Source organism: Acanthochromis polyacanthus, chromosome 12, assembly GCF_021347895.1.
Source record: "Acanthochromis polyacanthus isolate Apoly-LR-REF ecotype Palm Island chromosome 12, KAUST_Apoly_ChrSc, whole genome shotgun sequence".
Classification (NCBI taxonomy): Eukaryota; Metazoa; Chordata; class Actinopteri; family Pomacentridae; genus Acanthochromis; species Acanthochromis polyacanthus.
Window position 1 is genome coordinate 40,022,866 of NC_067124.1, and position 24,678 is coordinate 40,047,543.

Sequence of the window (24,678 nt, forward strand, 5' to 3'; positions counted from 1 at the left end):
CCTCCCCCCACCGCGGCACGCGCTGATTCAGGGTCTGGATGTGCTTATTGGAGCGTGCGGCGCGCTCACGTTCAGCAGTGATTCCACATGAAGCCATAGAGAGGATCCATACGGCGGCGCGGCGCACACGCATGGATTTGGACTTGATGGACGCCGCCGGGACAGTTCCCCTCTGTGGTGATGATGAGGATGAGGATGAAGAGGGCCGCGCTGGTAGTTCTGGGAAATGGAGCACGAGCGCAGCCCTGCAGAGAGAGAGAGAGAGAGAAAGAGAGAGAGAGAGAGAGAGAGAGAGAGAGAGAAATCAAACATCCACAGGTCGATGGGAGCAGCGCGTCGATACGGACCGGAATATTTCTGCTAATTGACTCTTATCGTCATAATTATTTAGCCGGATGACGTCAGCGCGGGAGCTATGTCATCATCATCATCATCTGCAGATCTGTGTGTGTGTGTGTGTGTGGGGGGGGGGGGGGGAGCGCAGTTTGGAGCAAAAACAGTGACCTTCAGTCGCTTTAAAATAGCTTCACTGTCCGGTTCACCCCTTCACTCAATCTCTCTCACGTGCACGCACGCACACACATACGCATGCACGAGCACGCGCACACAGTGTAGAGGAGGAGGAGAAGAAAAAGAGGGGCAGAGGGAGGCAGAGCTGGATGCAGCTAATGCGGAGTGACAGCTCTTTCATGCAGTGATGGTGATGGTGAAAAGAGAATCCACTCTGCCCACACTGCTGCCGCTGCAAACACACACACACACACACACACACACACACACACACACACACACCTACACACACACACACACACACACACACACACACACAGCCAGGAGTGCACAGGGAAATAAATAAAGTGCAGTTTAATGTGGATTGTTTGCTCCATTCATCAGATTCCTCCTCCGTGGACCTGTGGAGGAGGTTTGGATGAAACCTTCAAACATTCACTGAAACCACAACGTTCCTGTTTGTTTAGACGCAGAGCGGCTCCTGGTGTGGTTTTATTTCCTCCCTCTGTGACCTTGAACAACACTTTAAACAGCTCCAGTCGGTGTTTCCCCGACAAACACTCTGATCTGAGCTGTGATGGAGCTCTGAGGAGGAGAGTCTGGATCACACCCAGCCTCTCTGCACTGCAGTGTTCAGGACAGAAACTCTCTCTGTGGAGCAGACGCTGCATCAGAGTCAGGAGGAAACCCGCAGGAACCTGCAGAAACACTCCAGTAAAAGCATGAAAAGAGGAGAAACTGGTGATCTGCGCCACGCCGGAGGTTTATTAACGGACAGAACTCAGATCTGAGAGAGTTTAACAGAATAAACACAATCAGGAGGAAAGAAGGTGGATAGATGGAGGATAGATGGAGGAAAACATGGAGGGAGGATGGAGACTGGATGATAGAAGGATGGAGGATGAAGGAAGGGGTGTTGTTAGATGGATGCTGGATGGAGTAAAAAATGGAGGTTAGATTGGGGCTGGATGAGGGAAGGATGGAGGATAGATGGAGGTTGGATGGAGGATGGATGGAGGATGGATGGAGGATAGATGGAGGTTGGATGGAGGATGGATGGAGGTTGGATGGAGGATGGATGGAGGTTGGATGGAGGTTGGATGGAGGATAGATGGAGGATGGATGGAGGTTGGATGGAGGATGGATGGAGGATGGATGGATGGAGGTTGGATGGAGGATGGATAGAGGTTGGATGGATGGAGGTTGGATGGAGGATGGATAGAGGTTGGATGGAGGTTGGATGGAGGATGGATGGAGGATGGATGGAGGATGGATGGAGGATGGATGGAGGTTGGATGGAGGTTGGATGGAGGTTGGATGGAGGATGGATGGAGGTTGGATGGAGGACGGATGGAGGTTGGATGGAGGATGGATGGAGGATGGATGGAGGTTGGATGGAGGATAGATGGAGGATGGATGGAGGATGGATGGAGGTTGGATGGAGGACGGATGGAGGATGGATGGAGGATGGATGGAGGTTGGATGGAGGACGGATGGAGGATGGATGGAGGATGGATGGAGGTTGAATGGAGGATGGATGGAGGATGGATGGAGGTTGGATGGAGGATGGATGGAGGATGGATGGAGGTTGGATGGAGGATAGATGGAGGATGGATGGAGGATGGATGGAGGTTGGATGGAGGATGGATGGAGGATGGATGGAGGTTGGATGGAGGATAGATGGAGGATGGATGGAGGATGGATGGAGGATGGATGGAGGTTGGATGGAGGATGGATGGAGGTGAACAAACTTGTAGATTTCACTCTAAATTCAAGCATAAAGGAGCAGAAACAGGAGGTCTGAGCTGGGGGTTTATTAACGTTCTGAAGAGTTTCCTACAGATGGATCCAGATGTTTACACAAACAGACTTCCTGCAGCTCAGAGAACGAGACAAAGAAACGTGGAGAAGTTTCAGAGAGAGTTCTGGAGAGTTTTTCTGTGAAGATCGGCTGACTTTAAACCAGATCAAGAGGAGGAAAAACGTCCAACAAACTAGAAAACTCTGATGTTCCAGTTTAGATGAACACAAAGATAAAACATTTAGGAGCCTAAAAACAGGAAAAAAAAAACAGAGTTTGAATGAAAATAAACCAGTTTCTGAAACATCAACTCTAAAAACGTACAAAACAACCTCTGATGTGGTTAAAATGCATTTAAAAGACGTCAAAACACATTTTATCTGAAGGAAAAACAGGAAATTGATCAATTAATGAACAGGAAGTTCATCTGCAGCAGTTTTAATCTTTTAATCATTTTTCAAACTGAATTTCAAACTGTTTTCTAGTTAATGACAGGATTTCACACTTTCCTTTGAATGTTTGGTGATTTTCTTTAAAGATAAACAGATTTTTGTGTTCTGTCTTTTAAAAAAGATGATTTTTTTTTTTTGCTTTATTTTGTCTGATCTGATGGAAAACTGACTTTTTTTAAGTTCATATTCGTCATTTTTTGCTTCTGGCTTCTAAAACTGAAGGATTTTGTGCTTTATTTTAGATAATAAACTGAATATTTGTAGATTTTTTCATCATTTTATAGCATGAAGTCAGAAAACTGATCAATTTATTAAGAGGAAATTAATCTTTTAAGCATTTTTAGTTATTTTTCAAACTATTTTCCAGTTCTGACGTATAAATACACGTTATTTTATGCTTTATTTTGTCTGAACTGATAGAAAACTGACATTTTTTGCTTCTGGCTTCTAAAACTGAAGGATTTTGTGCTTTATTTTAGATAATAAACTGAATATTTGTAGATTTTTTCATCATTTTATAGCATGAAGTCAGAAAACTGATCAATTTATTAAGAGGAAATTAATCTTTTAAGCATTTTTAGTTATTTTTCAAACTATTTTCCAGTTCTGACGTATAAATACACGTTATTTATGCTTTATTTTTGTCTGAACTGATAGAAAACTGACATTTTTTGCTTCTGGCTTCTAAAACTGGAGGATTTTGTTTTTTTAAACTGAATATTTTCACCATTTTATGGCATTACTGGTCTTTAAGAACAGCTAAACCTTACGCTTTTAGGTTATATTAGGTTATATTAGAAAATGTGCAAATGACACTAAATAAAATGCGTTTATAAGTCAGAAAACTGATCGATGCTTTAACAGGAAACTGATCTGCAGCTGTTTTAATCATCTTTTAATCACTTTCAAACTAAACTTCTAACTATTTTCCAGTTCTGATGCATAAATACACATTATTTTATGCTTTATTTTTGCCTAATTTGATAGAAAACGGACTTTTTTTTGCTTCACATTTCTCATTTTTTTCCTCCTTTCTTCTAAAACTGGAGGATTTTGTGCTTTATGTTGGACAATAAACTGAATATTTGTGGGTTCTAACAGATTTTTTTCACATTTCATCCACTTATAGATCAGCTGAAATGATCCTGTTTTTGTTTTCCAGATAATCCAGAATGAGAAACATTTAAAGGAAAAACTCAAAAATGAGAGAACTTTTATGCTTTTCTTTGGACAGAAAACTGAACTTTTTAGGGGTTGGAAAATAATAAAAGACCTTTAATATTTTTATTTTGGTTCTGGCATCTAAAAGGAAATTATTTTGTGCTTTTCTTTGTCTCATACGGCAGCAAACTCAATATTTTGGGGTTTTAAATTGCTCTGAAAAACCTCAACATTGTAGTTTTTTATTTATTTCTCTCAGATGATTCAGAAAAAAACATTTGTAGACTAAAACTAGACACCAGATAACAGCAGGTTATTAAAAAACGAGGCTTAAATAATTCAGTTTGATTTACTTTAAGCAGCTGTTTCTCCTTAACTCTGGAAAACCCAAAAATGCAACATCAGCTTTTGTTTTATTATCTATGTATGTGTATATATATGCATTATTATCATTATTTCATTTTTACTGATTTTTTTTTCATATTTGGGTCTTCCAGGGTTAAATCCTTTGTCTCTAATAAACGTTACAATGAACTAAAATCAGCCCGTACTTATTTAATGTTGAACAATCAGATAAACCAGCAGCTATGAAGCTTTAAAAGCTGAAACACTTAAACGTCTTTCATGAGTTCAGACAGGATCCACTAGAGGGCGCCACTCCTCCAGTTCACAGCCTCAGTCCTGCAGTCAGAGACCTTCAGCTGCTCCTGTCCTCCTCCTGATATTCACATTTATTCGTGTCGATAATTCTACTTCTGACTCCAGAAACTGGACCCAGCAGGAAGTTCAGAAAAGACCGGAGAAGACTCAACGCTTTTACAGTTTGGTTAAAAATATTAAAAACAAAAAACTACCAGCTGTCTGAGCGATAGTTTCCCTTCAGACCTCCATCATCTCCACAGTGGATCCACCTCCAGCAGCTCCAGATGTTCAACCTCCACCTCCTCCTCCAGATGTTCAGCCTCCATCTCCTCCTCCAGATGTTCAGCCTCCACCTCCTCCTCCAGATGTTCAGCCTCCATCTCCTCCTCCAGATGTTCAGCCTCCACCTCCTCCTCCAGATGTTCAGCCTCCACCTCCTCCTCCAGATGTTCAGCCTCCACCTCCTCCTCCAGATGTTCAGCCTCCACCTCCTCCTCCAGATGTTCAGCCTCCATCTCCTCCTCCAGATGTTCAGCCTCCATCTCCTCCTCCAGATGTTCAGCCTCCACCTCCTCCTCCAGATGTTCAGCCTCCACCTCCTCCTCCAGATGTTCAGCCTCCACCTCCTCCAGATGTTCAGCCTCCACCTCCTCCAGATGTTCCCTCCCTCCTCCAGATGTTCAGCCTCCACCTCCTCCAGATGTTCAGCCTCCATCTCCTCCTCCAGATGTTCAGCCTCCATCTCCTCCAGATGTTCAGTCTGAAAGATAAAAAGGAGTTGATGCTGCCTCCAAACAGGTGGAAGAGATGGAGGCTGAACATCTGGAGGTGGACTCCAGATGTTCAGCCTCCATCTTCTCCAGATGTTGATCCTCCTCCATCTCCTCCAGATGTTCAGCCTCCATCTCCTCCAGATGTTCAGTCTGAAAGATAAAGAGTTGATGCTGCCTCCAAACAGGTGGAAGAGATGGAGGCTGAACATCTGGAGGTGGACTCCAGATGTTCAGCCTCCATCTCCTCCAGATGCTGATCCTCCTCCATCTCCTCCCTCCTAGCAGGGGGAGGCACTCATGTGCATGTGTGTGTGGTAGTGAGGTGGAGGTGCGGGTGATGGAGGCCTGGTCAGGGGCAGCGTCTGGCCCTGGGGGTGAGGGGCCCGGGGCAGGGTGTGGGTGGAGGAGGGGTAGCCGGCCTGCTGGTAGCTGGTGGAGGAGGAGGGCGGGCTGGGCTGCAGCGGCTGCAGGCTGGGTTTGGGTGGAGGCGTCTGGGTGAGCTGGATGGAGACGTCGCTGGAGGCCTCGGAGGCGCTGCGGCCCCGTTTGGGCGGAGGCCAGGACGACTCCGGGTGGAGGAACTGGCCGCTGTAGTCGCTGCTCTCAGACAGGCGGGGGCGGTAGAGGGCCGGGTGGGGGCGGTACATCTCCTCCTCGGCGTAGCGCTTCATGAACAGGTAGACGGACATCACACCTGCACCCTGAGGAGACAGCAGGTCCAGAGAAGATCAGAGGTTAAAACGGATCTAAAAAAACACAAACAACAGGCTGGAAATGAGAGGAAAGAGAGCAGAAAGGTGGTTCTGATTTTAGAAATGTGTAGAAACTAGAGAAAAAAAAAAGTATCCAAAGTTTTCTGAATATTTGGGGTTTTTAACTGATACATTAAAAAATCTGGTAAAAAAGGAAAAAAAGCTAAATGAAGGTAAATTTGTTAATACATTTAAAAAATATTTTTATGCAAAAAAATTAGTCAAAAAATTTGAAATTTTATGCTTACAGAAAAAATACCGAAAAAAACTGTAAAATTACAGCTGTCAACTTTTTATATAATTGTATTAACTTTAAAATAATCTGATAAAAAGAAAAAATGTTAAATTATGATAAATTTCTGAAGAGATTTTTAAAGTATTTTTATGCAGAAAAATGCTTTAAAAAATTGGAAATTTTATGGTTAAAGGTTTTATATTTTTAATTGACAAATGTATAAATCCAGTTTATTATTTGTCATCTTATTGATGTTTAATAGACCGAATTTACACATTTAATGTTAATTAACAATAAATATTATTATAAACATGATAAATATTATTTGCTATTTTATTGATTTTTTTCTATTTTAAAAAAAACAAAATCCGTAAAAAAATTATAACTGTCCATTTTTTTTAATCTGGTGAAAGAGAATAAAAAATAAATTAAATTTGTGAATATATTTAAAAAGCATTTTGTTGCAAAAAAATCTTTAAAAAAGTGAAATTTTATCTAAATTTTATTGATGTTTAACAGAATATTTATACATCTGATGTCAATGAACCATACAGGCCGAGCACAACGTTAAGGACGGTTCTAGAAGACGACACCGGTCTGGAAGGCAAAGAACCTTTGACTGTAATGCTGATGGAAGGAGCTGGATGCCGTCGGATGCACTTCACTGTTTGAACGTGTTTTTACTCCGTTTACTTTGTTCTTGGGTGCTCTGAAAGGCGCCTCTAAATAAAAAAGCATTATCATTATCATTAGTAATACCAAGAGTGTGCAAAGCAGGAAGCAAAGAATGTAAAGTATAAAACATGCTGACTTGTTTCACACTTGTTTGTTTCCTGCATAATTAACCACGCCTGACGGGTACGTCGGCGGGGTTATTGCATTCGGTGCGGTATCTGGCTGAGTAAGTATGTATGATGTATGTGGGTGGGTATGTCTAACCTTGCCAGCAAGTTGATTTCTCGCAATATTTGTGAGTTCACAAATCTCTCAAGAAACCATCTTGTACCGCTCCCGCATTCACTGTTCGTACAGAGCCAAGTTGGCACGGACCAATCACGCAGCAGTATTCGTGTGTGGGGCGGGATATCCGGGTTTGAAGACGACACCAAGCGCCAGTAGATCAAAACAAACACGGCAACGGAGGACAACGATCGTGTAGATGCTGCTATTAAGTCAGTTTTAGCTGAATCTCCTATCGCTTCTTTGAAGGAAGAACAATGAGAGTCGCTTTGCGCATTTCTGGATGGTAAAGATGTTGTTTTGGTAAGAGTTTAATCTACCAATTGGCTCCGCTCGTTGTGAAGATCCCGCGATTGGCTAAAAACAAACCTGTCAGAGGCGGGACATACTGTTGCATTGTCCAATCCATGCCTCTTTCCTCCGAACGGATTTACATGGAGCGGTCCCAGATTGATATTGTGGAGTACTATCAAGTACTACACAATTATTCATCTGGCTATTGTCAGGTTAGGGTATGTCCGGTCCGATATCTCTGCAACCGCTGAAGTCAGGATAATCAAACTTGACACATAAGATAAGTCTAAGGTCCCCTGCTCAGTTGTGGAATTAGAGGTCAGCAGATCAAGTAGGGAGGGAGATACGTAGGATGATCGAAATTGATACATATTGCATCATTTGTATAGGGAGGACAGGGTTTTCACCAGCAGAGGGCGTGGTTCTGCCCTCTACTGAGGGCTCATCTAGTTCCATCTGTGTTCATTCACAGTTTTGACGTCTTCAGTGAGAATCTACGACGTAATCGGTCATGATAATAAAGAAGAAGCACTAAATGAGGAGGCTGGCAGTGAAACCTGCAGCAGGAAGCCGAGCCGTGAAACCCAGACGCTTCCCGTCGTCCACTGACCTCTTTGAGCAGGAAGGAGGAGGCGGCGAAGGCGAAGGACCAGCCGTAGTGGTAGTTGAAGAACTGCTCGGGCTCTCTGGGGCGGTTCATCACCTCGTCGTTGATGCTGGAGATGTAGAGCACCAGGCCGACCACCAGACTGAGGCCTGGACGGGAACACGAGCAGCGACAGACAGTCAGCCGAGCGTCAACGCTGAGAGACGGCAGCAGATAATTAGCTTCTCGGAACGGTGACGAGGAGGAGCAGCCGCAGAGACGCTTAACGAGGAAGGAGTCGGTGGAAGCAGAAATATGCATGTTAATGCTCTGAACCGAGCCGTTTCGTCTCATTGTTTAATCACTGTGGGTTCGTTTTCCTGCAGCTCGATGGAAACAGAATGAAGGAGGAGAGAAAACTTTTATCAGAAGCAAAAATAAATGAATATTCAGCCAAATACTTTATACGTCCACAACCACAAAGAGACACAAAACAGCCACAAACAGTCAGAAAACAGAACAGAAACAGCCACAAATACATAAAATAATGACAAAGACATGCAAAATAATTACAAATGGACATAAAACAACCACAATAAGACACAAAACCACCCCAAAGACGTAAAGGAGTGCAAAAAGACTAATATGAGACGCAAAACAGCTAAAAAGAAACACAAAACGGTGACGGATGCAAAAAGACAATATTAGACACAAAACAACCACAAATAGACATGAAACAGCCACAGAGACACAAATAAGTGCAAAAAAATTGCGAAATGACCATAAAATGCACAAAATAATCTAAAAAAGACACAACATGACCACAAAATAACACAAAATTGCCCCAAAAAGACAAAAAATAATGACAAATATACACAAATCGACCCCAAATGGACATAAAATGACCACAAAGACACACAAACAAGCCCTAAAAAATGCAAAAAGATGAGAACAAGATGCAAAACAGCTAAAAAGAAACACAAAATGGTCAGAGATAGATGCAAAAAGACCATATTAGACACAAAACGACCACAAAGAGACAAATATGGTCACAAACAGATGTAAAAACATGTTACACACTAAACAACTTCAACGAGACACAAACAAATGCAAAATGACAATAAAACAAGCCGAATAATCAAAAAAGACACGAGGACAAAAAGACACAAAATTTCCCTCGAAAGAAGAAGAAATAATGACAGAGAGATAAATGATCAGAAACTGACATAAATCAGCTAAAGAGACACAAAATGGTGACAAATAAATGCAAAATGATGACAGGTAGATGCAAAAACACGACAAAGAGACACAAAATAACGACAAAGAGATGCAAAGTGACCACAAATGGACATAAAGTCACCAAAAAGACACACAAACAAGTGGAAAAAAAGCAAAATGACCATAAAAAGACAAAAAATAATCACAAATAGACACAAAACAGCCAAAACAGAGACACAAAAGGGTCACAAACAGATGCAAAAAGACCGTATTACACACAAAACAACCACAATGAGACACGACACAACTACAAAAAGACAGAAAACAACCACAAAGAGATGCAAAACAACCACAAAATGGACAAAAAAAGACACTAAATATTGACAAATGGACATAAAGCAGCCACATTAGAGACAACACAACTACAAATAGACATAAATGATCACAAAGAAACAGAAACGAGTGCAAAAAAGAAGCAAAACGACCATAAAAAGACAGAAAACGATCACAAAGAGGCGTAAAATAATCACAGGAGGGATATAAAAGCGGCTAACGGATTAATCCAGAAAATAATGAACCGGTTAATTAATTAATTTCAGCTCTGAATTAGCACGTTAGGAGTCACAATTAGTTAAAATATCTCCTCGGTTTGTAATTAAAACAAAAATCAGGACGCCTGGGTTCATCATTTTTCCAGAAATACATTTAAATTCAACTATTTCTCTTCTTGAAGCTTCTATATCTGGTGTTTTCCTTGAAAAATCACATAATATAGGAGCTTTTTCTGCGTTTTATTCCGAGCTGAAGCGCTGAGACTTTCTCGTGATGACAGCAGCAGCTCATCCAACATTAAAACCCTCTTCTTCTTCTTCTTCTTCTTCTTCCAGGAACACCGGCAGCCTCTCACATGTTAAATGCATGAGATAGAAGCGTATGGCCCACAATCAATGTTCACAGAAAGCTGCAGGAGGGTTTTTATAGCAGCTGTGTGCCGTCGGCACGCACATTAACGCAACTTTGAACATGTCGATTTAGAGCCGGACAGCAGAGAAAATGCAGAAACCGTGCTGCTGAAGAGGAACAACATCTTCATCTGAGAGGGAAAAGAGCAGGACGGGACGAAAACAAGCAGGAAGTCAGACTCAAAGCAGCTGAAAAGACACGCAAAATGGTCACAAGTGGAAGGAAAACGACCACAAAGAGGCAAAACGATGGAAAAGAGACACAGATCGACCACAAAGAAGTGCAAAAAGATGCAAAACGACTACAACGAGATGCAAAAATAACCACAAATAAACAAGAAACAGCCACAAAGAGACAAAAACGGCCACAAGAGACGCAAAACAACCACAAATAGGGAGAAAATTACCACAATGACACAAAATAATCAAAGAAAAGACACAATATGACCACAAAAAGACACAAAACTGCCCCAGAAAACAAATCAACCACAAAAAGACATAAAACAATGCTGAAGACATACAAATAATCACAAATGGACAAAAAACAGCCACAAAACAATCATCAAGAGATGCAAATCGACCACAAAAGACACACAAACAGCAGAAAAGAGGCATAAAGACACACAAAATAATCAACAGGACACAAACAAGCATAAATGGACACAAAACAACCAAAAAGAGTCACAAAAAATGATCATATTACACACAACAAACACAAACAGACATAAAAAGACCACAAGGACATACAAAACCATCACAAAGATACAAAACAGCCACAAATAGACACAAAATGACCACAAAGAGACACAAAACAATCAAAAAAAGCCCCAAACGACCAAAAAGAGACACAAAATAATAATAAAAAGACACAAAACAGCCACAAATACACACAAAACAGCACAAATTGACCTAGAATGACCACAAGGACACACAAAACAATCACAAATGGACATTAAACAGACACAAATGGACACAAAACAGCCACAAATGGACCTAAAATGACCATAAAGAGACATAAAATAATCAAAAAGACACAAAACAATCACAAATAGACATTTAACAACCGCAGAGACTCAAAATGTTCAAGAAAAAGACACAGAATACCCACAGAACGACACAACTCGACTACAAATGACCAAAAAGAGAGCCAAAACAATAAAAAAAAAGACACAAAACGGTAAGAAATAGATGCAAAAAGACCACATTAGACACAAAACAGTTTTTAAAACAAGCTTTTAAAAAGACTGAGGCTGTAGCTGTAAATAACCCCTCTAACGGAGCGTCTCCATCAGCTGATTATCACCCTGTAATCGTGCAGGAAGACGCTGCGACACGTCGCTGCTCGTACACATTATGTAAGCTGCTGCCTTATGTAACTGCTCTTATTCTGCTGCAGAGTTTTAACGGGGAAGACGCTCCAGAAGCTCCTCAGAGCGAAGCTTCGTCCTGCAGAGAGTCCGGAGGATCAGAGGAAGATGTGAACGTTAGCGCCCTCTGCTGGCAGAAGAGCTCCACTGCACCCACGAGCAAAACCTGCAGGTTTTACACAAATCCTGCTCCATAAAATAACACAAAACCAGCCCGAAAACACACAAAATAAGGACAGAGAGATGCAAATGATCACAAACGGACAAATAACAGCCACAAAAGACACAAAAACAACAAGAAAGAAACACAAATAGGCCATAAAGAGACACAAAATCACCACAAAACACACAAAATGGTCATAAGTAGACTACAAATACAAATAGACTCAAAAACAGACACAAACTGACCATAGACATACAAGAAACCACAAAGAAACACAAACAAGTGCAAGAAGATGCAAAATGACCATAAACAGACACAAAAAATTCACAAAAAGACACAAAACAGCCACAAAAGAGACAAAACAATCGTAAAGGGACAAAAAAAATTCACAAATGACCATAAAACGGCCACAGAGACGCACAAATCGACCATATAGAGACATAAAATGACAAAGACTCGCAAACAACTGTGAAAAGATGCAAAATTACCACAAAGACACGCAAAATAATCACAGAAGACACAAAAATGGTCACAAAAAAGACACAAAATGACCACAAATAGATGCAAAATGACTATAAATAGACACAAAACAACCGCAAAGAGACACAAATCTACCATAAATTGACCTAAAATGACCACAAAGACACACACAACAGCACAGAGATCCAAAATAATGACAAATGGACATAAAACAGCCACACAAGACACAAAACTATCACAAATGAACCTAGAATGACCACAAAGACACAAAAACAACTGTAAAAAATATGCAAAATGACCACAAATAAGTCCACAAAATAATCCAAAACAGACAAATAGACATAAAATGACCACAAAGACACAAAAACAACTGTAAAAAGATGCAAAATGACCACAAAAAAACACAAAATAATCCAAAATAGACATAAAATGACTGCAAAGACGCACAAAACAACCAAAAAGAGACACAAAATGGTCACAAATGGATACAAAAAGACAACATTTCACACAAAAAACACACATAGACACAACATGACCACAAAACCACACAAAATAATGTCTAACGTGCTCAAATCGACCACAAATGGACGTAAAACAGCCACAAAGACACACCAACTGAACATAGACAAACAACTGCAAAAAGATGCAAAATGACCACAAAGAGACACAAAATAATCCCAAAAGAAGCAAAATAATCAGAAATAGACATAAAACAGCCAAAGAGACATGCAAAATGATCACAGATAGACACAAAAAGACTATAGTTAGACACAAAACAACCACAAAGACACACAAATCGACCATAAATAGACACAAAATGACCATAAAAGAGACAAATAAGTGCAAAAAGATGCAGCATGACCACAGAGAGACACAAAATCACCAGAAAAACACATAAAATGACCACAAAGAGACACAAATTCACCAGAAAAACACATAAAATGACCACAAAGAGACACAAAATCACCAGAAAAACACATAAAATGATCAAAGAGAGACACAAAACAATCAAAAAATGATCATAGAGAGACAAAATTATCACAAATGGACGCTCAGAAAACACTGTGTTGAAGATGAAAATGTTTTTTCTTCACATTTATGCTCAGTTGGATCAAAGGAAGAGCAGCTTGTAGAATCTAAAGTCCTCCAGAGTAAACCTGATCACCTGCACAGGTAAAACTGGAGCCAGCAGGCTGCTCAATCGATCACAGAGCGACCATCTCACCTGACAGGATGAAGAAGATGCCGGAGACGAAGGCCAGGATGGTCCTCTGGGGACGGATGTGTCCGATGTTACTGATGACGAAGGCGGTGAAGACGAAGAGCAGCGACACCATGGGGAAGGGCGTGGCGGTCCGAACCATCTCTGCAGGACGGAGGGGGGAGGAGTTACACAATGTGAGATTCAACACGTCTGATGTTACTGATTTATTCCTGCTCTGTATGTGGAGATAAAACACTTATTTTCCTATTTTGCTTTACTCATGCTTTTTATGGTATTTTGCATCTTTTTGCTGTTGCTTTCTGTCTCATTGTGGTTGTTTTTTTATTCTCTTTATGGTTGTTTTGTGTCTCTTTGTGGCTGTTTTGTGTCTCTGTGGTTGTTTTGTGTCTCTTTGTGGCTGTTTTGTGTCTCTTTGTGTCTCTTTGTGGTTGTTTTGTGTGTCTTTGTGGCTGTTTTGTGTCTCTTTGTGGCTGTTTTGTGTCTATTTGTGGCTGTTTTGTGTCTCTTTGTGTCTCTTTGTGGTTGTTTTGTGTGTCTTTGTGGTTGTTTTGTGTCTCTTTGTGTCTCTTTGTGGTTGTTTTGTGTGTCTTTGTGGCTGTTTTGTGTCTCTTTGTGGTTGTTTTGTGTCTATTTGTGGCTGTTTTGTGTCTCTTTGTGTCTCTTTGTGGTTGTTTTGTGTGTCTTTGTGGTTGTTTTGTGTCTCTTTGTGTCTCTTTGTGGTTGTTTTGTGTGTCTTTGTGGCTGTTTTGTGTCTCTTTGTGGTTGTTTTGTGTCTATTTGTGGCTGTTTTGTGTCTATTTGTGTCTCTTTGTGGTTGTTTTGTGTGTCTTTGTGGTTGTTTTGTGTCTCTTTGTGTCTCTTTGTGGTTGTTTTGTGTGTCTTTGTGGTTGTTTTGTGTCGTTTTGTGTCTCTTTGTGGCTGTTTGTGTCTCCGTGGCTGTTTGTGTCTCTGTGGCTGTTTTGTGTCTCTTTGTGACTGTTTTGTGTCTCTTTGTGGTTGTTTTGTGTCTATTTGTGGCTGTTTTGTGTCTCTTTGTGTCTCTTTGTGGTTGTTTTGTGTGTCTTTGTGGTTGTTTTGTGTCTCTTTGTGTCTCTTTGTGGTTGTTTTGTGTCTCTTTGTGGCAGTTCTTTTGTCTCTTTGTGTCTCTTTGTGGCTGTTTTGTGTCTCTTTGTGGCTGTTTTGTGTCTCTTTGTGGCTGTTTTGTGTCTCTTTGTGGTTGTTTTGTGTCTCTTTGTGTCTCTTTGTGGCTGTTTTGTGTCTCTTTGTGGTTGTTTTGTGTCTCTTTGTGTCTCTTTGTGGTTGTTTTGTGTTTCTTTGTGGCAGTTTTTTTGTCTCTTTGTGGCAGTTCTTTTGTCTCTTTGTGTCTCTTTGTGGTTGTTTTTTATTCTCTTTGTGGCTATTTTGTGTCTCTGTGTCTCTTTGTGGCTGTTTTGTGTCTCTTTGTGGCTGTTTTGTGTCTATTTGTGGTTGTTTTGTGTCTATTTGTGTCTCTTTGTGGTTGTTTTGTGTCTCTTTGTGGTTGTTTTGTGTCTCTTTGTGTCTCTTTGTGGTTGTTTTGTGTCTCTTTGTGGTTGTTTTGTGTCTCTTTGTGTCTCTTTGTGGCTGTTTTGTGTCTCTTTGTGGTTGTTTTGTGTCTCTTTGTGGTTGTTTTGTGTCTCTTTGTGTCTCTTTGTGGTTGTTTTGTGTTTCTTTGTGGCAGTTTTTTTGTCTCTTTGTGGCAGTTCTTTTGTCTCTTTGTGTCTCTTTGTGGTTGTTTTTTATTCTCTTTGTGGCTATTTTGTGTCTCTTTGTGTCTCTTTGTGGTTGTTTTGTGTGTCTTTGGGGTTGTTTTGTGTCTCTTTGTGTCTCTTTGTGGTTGTTTTGTGTCTCTTTGTGGCAGTTCTTTTGTCTCTTTGTGTCTCTTTGTGGTTGTTTTTTATTCTCTTTGTGGCTATTTTGTGTCTCTTTGTGTCTCTTTGTGGTTGTTTTGTGTGTCTTTGTGGTTGTTTTGTGTCTCTTTGTGTCTCTTTGTGGTTGTTTTGTGTCTCTTTGTGGCAGTTTTTTTGTCTCTTTGTGTCTCTTTGTGGTTGTTTTGTGTCTCTTTGTGTCTCTTTGTGGTTGTTTTGTGTCTCTTTGTGGCAGTTTTTTTGTCTCTGTGTCTCTTTGTGGCAGTTTTTTTGTCTCTTTGTGGCAGTTTTTTTGTCTCTTTGTGGCGTTTTTTTTGTCTCTTTGTGGTTGTTTTTATTCTCTTTGTGGCTATTTTGTGTCTCTTTGTGGCTGTTTTGTGTCTCTTTGTGTCTCTTTGTGGTTCTTTTGTGTCTCTTTGTGTCTCTTTGTGGTTGTTTTGTGTCTCTTTGTGGCAGTTTTATGTGTCTCTGTCGTTGTTTTGTGTCTCTGTCGTTGTTTTGTGTCTCTGTCGTTGTTTTGTGTCTCTGTGTGGCTGTTGTGTGTCTCTTTGTGGTCGTATTGTGTCTCTTTACGGTTGTTTAGTGTCTATTTGTTGTTGGTGTGCATATATTTGTGGTTGTTTTGTGTCTATGTATGTTGTTTTTTTTGTCTCTGGGGTTGTTTTGTGTGTCTATTTTTGTTTTGTGTCTATTTATGGTTGTTTTTGTCTTTTGGGGGTTGTTTAGTGTCTCTTTGCTGCTGTTTCGTGTCTCTTTGTTGCTGTTTTGTGTCTGTTTGTGGTCTTCTTGCATCTTTTTGTTATTAATTTGTGTCTCCGTGATTATTTTAGGTCTCTTTGTTGTTGTTTTGTGTCTCTTTGCGGTTGTTTTGTGTCTCTTCATGGTTGTTTTGTGTTTAGTGTGTTGTTTTTACATCTATTTGTATTTTATGCTAGTCTTCAAAAACTTACAAAACTAGAAAATATTCACACTTAAGGAGCTGAAATCACAGAATTTAGGCTGATTTTTTTTTTTTTTAAATGTCCTAAAACTGACGAATCAATCAGCTGTTTGGTCAATAAAATGTCTAAAAACTGAAAGATGTGGGTCAGAGTTTCCCAAAGCCCACTAAACCTGTTTGCCATCAGATTTAAGGATCACCTACTCAGGATGTTCGCCGTGTTTTCCGTCGTGATCTCGATGTCGGGCTCGGTGAAGTATTCTGACGCCACACATTTCCCGTTTTCTGATCCTGAGAGGAAACACACAAGACAGAAAAACCAAAATAGATGAGTTCAGCTTTTAGAGATGAGAGTCGGTGACGCATGAAAGAACACAACAAAAAATAAAACAAGCAGAGAAACATCATTCTGGAGGACATGAACTCAAAACCACAGCATAAGGACCTTTAAATACCCACAACTCCTCATGGTTCCTCTGTTTTAGTGCACAAATGTTCACATGTAAGGAATTATCTTTTTACTAAACATCATGAACAACCTGGAATTTATTAAGAAAAAAAAGCCTCAGTTTATCATTTCCTCATTAAACTTCCAGATCACAGAGTGTCGACAAAAGAACACAACATTTAGTCACCTGGAACTGAACCACGGAGGATTTACTGGAGGATCACAACCACAAAACACAAATAAAACAACAAAAAATATTACAAAAATTAGACAAATGACTTGAAACAAAAAGAGGCAACATAGTAGACAAAAAAGTTAGAACGTAACAAAAAAATTAACCAACAAAAGTGAGACAAAATGATGAATAAAGCAAAACGCAAAATGACAAGAATAAGACAAAAAACACGAGCGAAACATGACAAAGAAGGCAAAAACAAGACAAATTATTACAAAAACAAGACACATTATTACAAAAACAAGACACAAAATGACAAAAATGACACAAAAAGCAACAAAAACGAGACAAAATGACAAAAATGACACACAAAGCAACAAAAACGAGACATAAAATGACAAAATGACACAAAAAGCAACAAAAAACAAGACAAAACGACAAAGATGAGAAACAAAATGATAAAAATGAGAGGAAAGCAACAAAAATGAGACACGGACTGACAAAAGCGAGACGCAACGCAACAAAAATGGGAAACAAAACAACAAAAAACAAGACAAAATATTACAAAAACGAGTCACAAAATGACTAAAACAAGACAAACTACACGAAACAAAAAAAAACATACAAAAAACTGTCAGAATTGAGACTATTTTTATTTTCAAACCCCTCAGAACAGTTAATGGATCATCAGAACAGGACTGACCGTAAAGATGTCGCTGTGTCTCCTACATAAAGGAACAACGTTAGGCTCCTCCTCCTCTTCACAATAAATCAGGCGTAAACTAACCGTGACGTCACCCGCTGGTTTCAACGCCGAGAAAATGAAGCCCGGATTTTGCTACTTCCTGGTCGCCGTTTTGGATTTTTTGGAGCCAGTGACGTAAAAGCGTCAAAACAGACTGGACCGGAGAGCAACGAGGGGCAGGACCAGTCTATGGGACTGTCAATCAAGTATAGCCACGCCCCCTGGCTCCACCAACTTTAACGATTTATTTAAAATTCAGTATTGATTTATTTTAAGATCGGCCACCTGATCTCTCATTTTGACCATGAAAACTAACGGGAAAAAAATCCTGAGCTGTAGAACATCAGTCTATCACATTTTATTTTTTCCAAAAATGAATTGGGGTCTATGGAGAAAAAGCTTTGTGGAGCCAACCCTAGTGGACGGCGTGATATTGCAAGTTTTTGACACTTCCGGGTTGGCTTCAATTTGGAGCCAGATGCTACGTCCATCTTTATATACAGTCTATGGCATAAATAAACAAACATCTTTGACCCGTACCGGCCACGAAGCAGACCCTCCACAGGCCCGAGTGCAGCGCCATCTTCACCTCCATGCTCTGGTTCTGCTGCAGGATGATTCCCTCCACCATGATGAGCCAGTAGTCTGTGGACACGGCCACGCCCACCAGCAGGAGTCCACAGGCCCCGAACACCGTGGACAGGATGGTGAGGGCCCTGCTGCTGCACGAGCTCATCTACAACCAATCAGAGGAGAGATCAGAACACCTGGACAGGACGGTGATGGAGAGACAGCAACCACCAACAACCAATCAGAGGAGAGATCAGAGAGCAGCAGCAGGGAGGTCAGCCAATCAGATTAAAGGTCAGAGTGGAGATCTGAGTTTTATCTTTCTTATCTGAGTCAGACATTCTGAGTAAAATGTCATATTTTGTCTTGGTTTTGTTGCTTTTTGTCGGACTTCTGTCGTTTGTCTCCTGTTTTTGTCATTTTCTTTCATTTTTGTTGTTTTCTGTCTCATTTTTGTCATATTTTGTCCTGTTTTTCTGTTTTTTTTAGTCTTTTTGTCTGACTTTTGTCATTCTGTTTCCCTTTTGTCTCGTCTGTTTTTTTTTGTCGTATTTTTATCATTTTGTGCTTCGCTTTTTTCATTGTTTTGTCTCTGATTTTTGTCATTTTGTGTCTAATTCTGGTCACTTTTAGTGTCATTTTTGTGTCTTAATTTCATAATATTTTGCATTTCGTTTTTGTTGTTTTGTGTCATTTTTGTAATATTTTGTTGTTTTCTGTCTTGTTTTTGTCACTTTGTGTCTCATTTTTGTAATATTTTGCCTCGTTTTGGTTGTTTTTTTTTTGTCTTTGTCATTTGTCTCATGTTTCGTCGTTTTGTGTTTCACTTTATTTGTTGTTTTGTTTCTCGTTTTTGTCGCTTTGTGAACTTTTGCCTAATTTTTGGTTTTGTTTCGTGTCGCTGGTCTCATTATTTCATCATCAGACTCAGATGCGGCTGAAGCAGAAACGCTGACGTCTGAATGTCGTTCAGTAGAATCGGAGGATAAAAACAGGTGAGAAACAGCAGCGGGTTAATTATTGATAAAAACATGAAACCTGAAGATGCAGCATCATGACGATAACACATAACAGTCACTCCAGAGGAAACAAACTCTCTGCTGGTCACTTTCTGCAGTTTTCTGAATGAGATGCTGCAAACATGATATTCAAACACGGATCTGCATTGTTGGACTATTGTTGCTTTATTGTAGCAGTTTAGAACAGTTCTCTGACACACACATGGAGCTCCAACAGCATTAGAGCAGGAAACAAAAAGGAAAGCAAAACACAAGATGACAAGACAAATGATGCAAGAGAGATGAAAATGACACACAAAACGACAAAAACATGAGACACACAAAAAGTCTGATGAAAAACAACACAAACAAGACAAAGTATTACAAAAATGAGACATAATGATGCAAAACAAAACAAAAAAGAGACAAAAAATGTTACAAAAAGTTACAAAGCAACAAAAAAATGGACAAAGGACAAAAAAGACAGAAAATGACAAAAACATGACACACACAAAAGTCTGATGAAAAAACAACACAAACAAGACAAAGTATTACAAAAATGAGACACAAAATGACAAAAAATAGACAAATGGCTTAAGCGAGACAAAAAAAACACAAAACGACAAAAACAAGAAATAAAATGACAAAAAGAAGAGACAAACAACACAAGCAAGATGAAAAAACACCACAAAACAACGAGAGACACGACAAAAGTCAGACAACAAAAGACAAAAAACAACACAAACAAGACAAAGTATTACAAAAATGAGACATAATGATGCAAAACAAAAAAGAGACAAAAAATGTTCCAAAAAAGTTACAAAGCAACAAAAAAATGGACAAATGACAAAAAAAGACAGAAAATGACAAAAACATGAGACACACAAAAAGTCTGATGAAAAAACAACACAAACAAGACAAAGTATTACAAAAATGAGACATAATGATGCAAAACAAAAAAGAGACAAAAAATGTTACAAAAAAGTTACAAAGCAACAAAAAAATGGACAAAGGACAAAAAAGACAGAAAATGACAAAAACATGAGACACACAAAAAGTCTGATGAAAAAAACAACACAAACAAGACAAAGTATTACAAAAATGAGACACAAAATGACAAAAAATAGACAAACGACTTAAGCGAGACAAAAAGAAAACACAAAACGACAAAATAAAATGACGAAAAATGAGACAAACAACACAAGCAAGACGAAAAAACACCACAAAACAACGAGAGACACGACAAAAGTCAGACAACAAAAGACAAAAACAACAAAAACAAGACAACAAAGAATAATCTAATGTTTTACTTCATGATCCAAACAACTTGTCATGGTCTAGAAATGATTTTAAATTTATAGTTTTACTAATTTACAATCTGCAGTTAATGTCTTCTCTGTAGTTTTTACACTTTGAGGACCGGATTGGACCCTCTGGAGGACCACTTTTGGTCCACGGGCCTCATGTTGGACACCTCTGCGGCTTTCCAAACAGAATAATTCCAGTTTTCTGGAGAATAATCCTGCATTTTTCCTTTAAAACATTATTTCAGAGCCACAGCTGATCGTTGCTGCTCCTCACCTGACCGCCTTTAAAGTAGAAATCTGTCGTTTTTCTGTCGACTTTATTCTGTTTTTCAGCTCCAGCAGCTCCAGATTTAACTCTTCTCCTTCTAAAAGTTGGGTTTATTTCTGTGATTTAAGCAGCAGCTGCTTAAAGACACATTAAATTTAAACAGTTTTTACCTTTACAGACTTCCCTCCATCATGTCCTGGAGTTTAAAAAGGAGCCACGCCTTCAAAGCTCGCCCTAATCTGATTGGATGAAAGGTGGCGTGCCCTGATTGGTCGGTTTAAACGGGGGAGGTGGGACTTCCTGTCAGTACACTGGGAGGGAAGTAGAAGTCAGTTATATAGTTTTTTACCTCATTTTAGACAAGTTTCAGGTCATTTAGGATATTTTTCAGTCATTTTGAAGCATTTTTAACTCTTTTTAAGTAAATTAATTAAGGTTTCCTGTCATTTTCTCCAAATTTTAGTCCTTTTGGACATTTTTTAGAATTCTTTTTGACAACTACACAGTGTCTAACTCCTGTTGAACAAGTTTTCAGTCATTTTAGGTCATTTTGAGTCGTGTTACACAATTATTGAAGCATTCTAAACAGTTTTTAAGTAAATTAATTCAAGTTTCAGGTCATTTTAGGTGATTTTGAGTCCATTTGGACATTTTTAGAATTCTTCTTTGATAACTAGACGGTGTTAAATCATTTTAGACAAGTTTCAAGTTGTTTTAGATTATTTTGAGTAATTTTTAAAAAGTATTTTGGACAGTTTTGAAGTAAATTAATACAGGTTTCATGACATTTTCTGCAATTTTAGTCCTTTTAGACAAGATTTCTCTTCATTTTAAACAATTTTCACCTCATTTTAGGTGAATTTCGGCTCATTTTGGACATTTTTGATTAACTTTGCAAAAGTATTGAAGCATTTTATACAGTTTAAATTGAATTAATACAGATTTAATGTCATTTTCTGCAAATTGACTCCTTCTGTTCATTTTAAACAGCTTTGACCGAATATTAGAGAAGTTTAAAACGTCACATCTAAGATTCTCAGTTTTCCGTCTTTATCTGGAAAAAGTCGACCGATAACATTTTCTGAACGAAACAAACTAAAACACCCAATTAGGAGAAGATTTTCCAACATTTATCTGCTCAAAATATCACAAACAAACACAAAACTCGTCTGTTTTTGAAGAGAAAACTTCAGAATTTCCTCTGATTTCAGACTTATTTTTCATGTTATTTAAAGAGTTTCTCCACCTGAGTTTCACATCAGCAGGAAAAAAAACAAGAAAATAAATCAATTCCATGGAAATATTTCATGAAGTCGACCAAAAACAGCTCGTAATTTGAACAGTATTCAAAGCTAAAAATCAGTCTTTTCTGCTGCTAGTCTAAAACTGTCTTTAATCTGCTTTATTCTGATTTTCTCTGCAGGTTCAGTCACTCTAGAACCATTCATTCTCTCCACACAGAGTTTTTTAAGGCATCTGCAGAAAATTCTTCCATTTTTTTCAAGAAATAATTGCAGAAAAGCTGAATATGTCTGATTTTTTTACATCATCCTGCATCTTTACTTGCACAGTTTAAGCCATGATCCATAAATGATGTGATCTGCAGCTAAAAAAAACATAAACATCACAGAAAATATGACGTCTGCAGCTCAGTTTTTTCTAACATCGTGCAGCTCTGCATGGAACCAACCAGATTATTATTATTTTATCTATTTATTCTATTTTAATCTGGAAAACGATGAATATTTGATCACAGAATTGATCTGTGAGACCCAAACTGACACCTGGAGGAGAGTTTGGAGGAAACCAGCAGAAGAACGACTTGGTTTGAATGAATTCTGTCACAAATCACATGAACGCTGCAGAAACTGCACTTTTCTTTTTTTAGTTTCCTGCAGCGTTCATGTGAATTTCTGATAAAAATCTGGTGAATTTTGGTCAGAAGCTCCAGGAAACCGCAGCGTTGGTGTGATTTATGAGCAGAAATCCCAGAGAGCTGCTCATCCTCAGAGCAATGAGGCGCTTAGATGTTCTGGAGCTCCACCAGGGGGACGAAGAGCTTCAAGTCCATCTGATCTGTCTCCATCTGCAGCCTCCTGAGGAGAACCAGGAGGAGAACCAGGACCATCTCCTGGATCTCCTGGAGCTTTAATGCACATTAAACTGACAGTTTACTGCAGATTAGGACTATAAACTCAGATTTTTTGGCCATTTTCTTGTTTTTTTAATCACATTTCTCATTTTTTAATTAATTTATATATTTTTCTGTTCAATTTTCTTTGAATCTTTGACGCTTTTGCAGCATTTTCACTTCATATTCAGCCTTTTACTGAAAAATTATATTTAAATAATGCAACAATTCTCATATTTTTGTTCATTTTCTTATCCTTTCTTATCATATTTCTCATCTTGTGTTCATTTATGTATATTTCTGTCCAATTTTCTTTAAATTTTTGATTCTTTGTAGCATTTCTCCGCCTTTAATGTGCATTAAACTGACAGATTACTGAAGATTAGGACTAGAGACTCATAGTTTTTGCCTTTTTCTTGTCTTTTATCACCATATTCTCATTTTTTAAATTCAGTTTTCTGTCCAGTTTGCACAATAAACTGACAGATTAAGCAGCAGAACCAGGACCTCCTCCTGGTTCTCCTCCTGCAGAAGGAGGTCCAGGCTGAGGACTTTGGCACCCACAAAACTGGAAGCAGCACCCCACATGCACGCGCGTGCACGCAGAGAGCGCGCCTGAAAGGTGAGTTGGTGCTGAACCGGTGGACGGTGATGAGCGGCTCGTGAGCTTCTCGGAGGTGCAAAAAAAAAAAAAAACTCACGCACGTCCACGCGGCGGACTCTCCGTGATCCGCGTGTCCGTGCCCGCGCGTGCACCGCTGATGTGCGCAGCGGCTCGTCCAGGAGCTGCTCCAGTCTGAGAGGAGTTTTGGAGCAAAAACCGCTGCGGAGAAACTTGGATTTTATTTTTATTCCGTGCGCAAAAAACATAAAAATAAAATAGAATAAAAATCAACCCGAGCTGCTGGTGGCGCGTGAGTCTCCACGAGCACGTTAAAACCACCGGAACCGTTAGAATTAAACAGCAGTGACACTCACCGCGACACCGGAGCCGTGCGTCGGTAGTCCAGAACCAGAACACCGGGAGGCGGGCTGCTCTCCGGTGCCCCTAAACCCCCGCTGCCATCTTCCGGATCCGTCCGCTCCTCCTCGGTCCGTCCCGGGCACTGCGGTGCTCCAGCTCCGGCTACCGGAGAGACATACCGGAGCTGGAGCAGGAGGGGGAGAGAGGGAGAGAGAGGGAGAGAGGGGTGAGGCAGGAGGGAGGGAGGAGAGGAGTTCATGTGAAACCACAGCATCCCATAATATCCAGCCTTTATACACCAATCTGTCACTTTAATGGACATTAAAGGCTGAGAAATGAAAGATTCAAAGAATATTAGACAGAAAAATAAATAAATGAATAAAAAAAGAAATATGGGCGGGAAAAAAGGGGCTGAATGTGAGCTGAAAATGCTGCAAAAGCATCAAAGATTCAATTAAAATTATATAGAAAATATGTAAAGGAATAAAAGAGAAGCGTGACAAAAAAACAACAAAAACGCCCAAAAATATGAGAATTATTGGATTATTTTCTTTGTATTTACATAAGGCTGAATATGAGTGAAAAATGTTGCAAAAGCATCAAAGATTCAGAGAAAATTGGACAGAAAATAAATGAATAAAATATGAGAAATATGCTAAGACAAT

General features: G+C 39.5%; 2 protein-coding genes across 37 annotated transcripts; both read right to left on the reverse strand.

Moving 5' to 3' along the window:
- Positions 1 to 2,309: 2,309 nt before the first annotated feature.
- On the reverse strand, positions 2,310 to 5,548 carry LOC127536382 (involucrin-like). 36 transcript variants are annotated; one of them, XM_051956493.1, is made up of 4 exons: positions 5,258 to 5,548; positions 5,163 to 5,192; positions 5,084 to 5,108; positions 2,310 to 5,026 (listed from the first exon to the last, which is right to left on the reverse strand). In XM_051956493.1, exons 1-4 carry the CDS (start codon positions 5,546 to 5,548, stop codon positions 4,815 to 4,817), a joined length of 558 nt encoding a protein of 185 aa, XP_051812453.1. In that variant the 3' UTR covers positions 2,310 to 4,814. The 36 variants fall into 36 exon arrangements, with proteins under 36 accessions (XP_051812453.1, XP_051812443.1, XP_051812456.1 ...); XM_051956483.1 differs by having other exon boundaries at positions 2,310 to 5,053; XM_051956496.1 differs by lacking the exon at positions 5,163 to 5,192 and having other exon boundaries at positions 5,084 to 5,135.
- A 69-nt stretch (positions 5,549 to 5,617) lies between these two features.
- Positions 5,618 to 24,239, reverse strand: cacng7b (calcium channel, voltage-dependent, gamma subunit 7b). Its single transcript, XM_022199724.2, has 6 exons — positions 24,028 to 24,239; positions 18,316 to 18,511; positions 16,612 to 16,698; positions 13,582 to 13,722; positions 8,191 to 8,336; positions 5,618 to 6,040 (listed from the first exon to the last, which is right to left on the reverse strand). The coding sequence occupies exons 2-6, from the start codon at positions 18,509 to 18,511 to the stop codon at positions 5,618 to 5,620; spliced, it is 993 nt and encodes a 330-aa protein (XP_022055416.1). The 5' UTR covers positions 24,028 to 24,239.
- Positions 24,240 to 24,678: the final 439 nt, after the last annotated feature.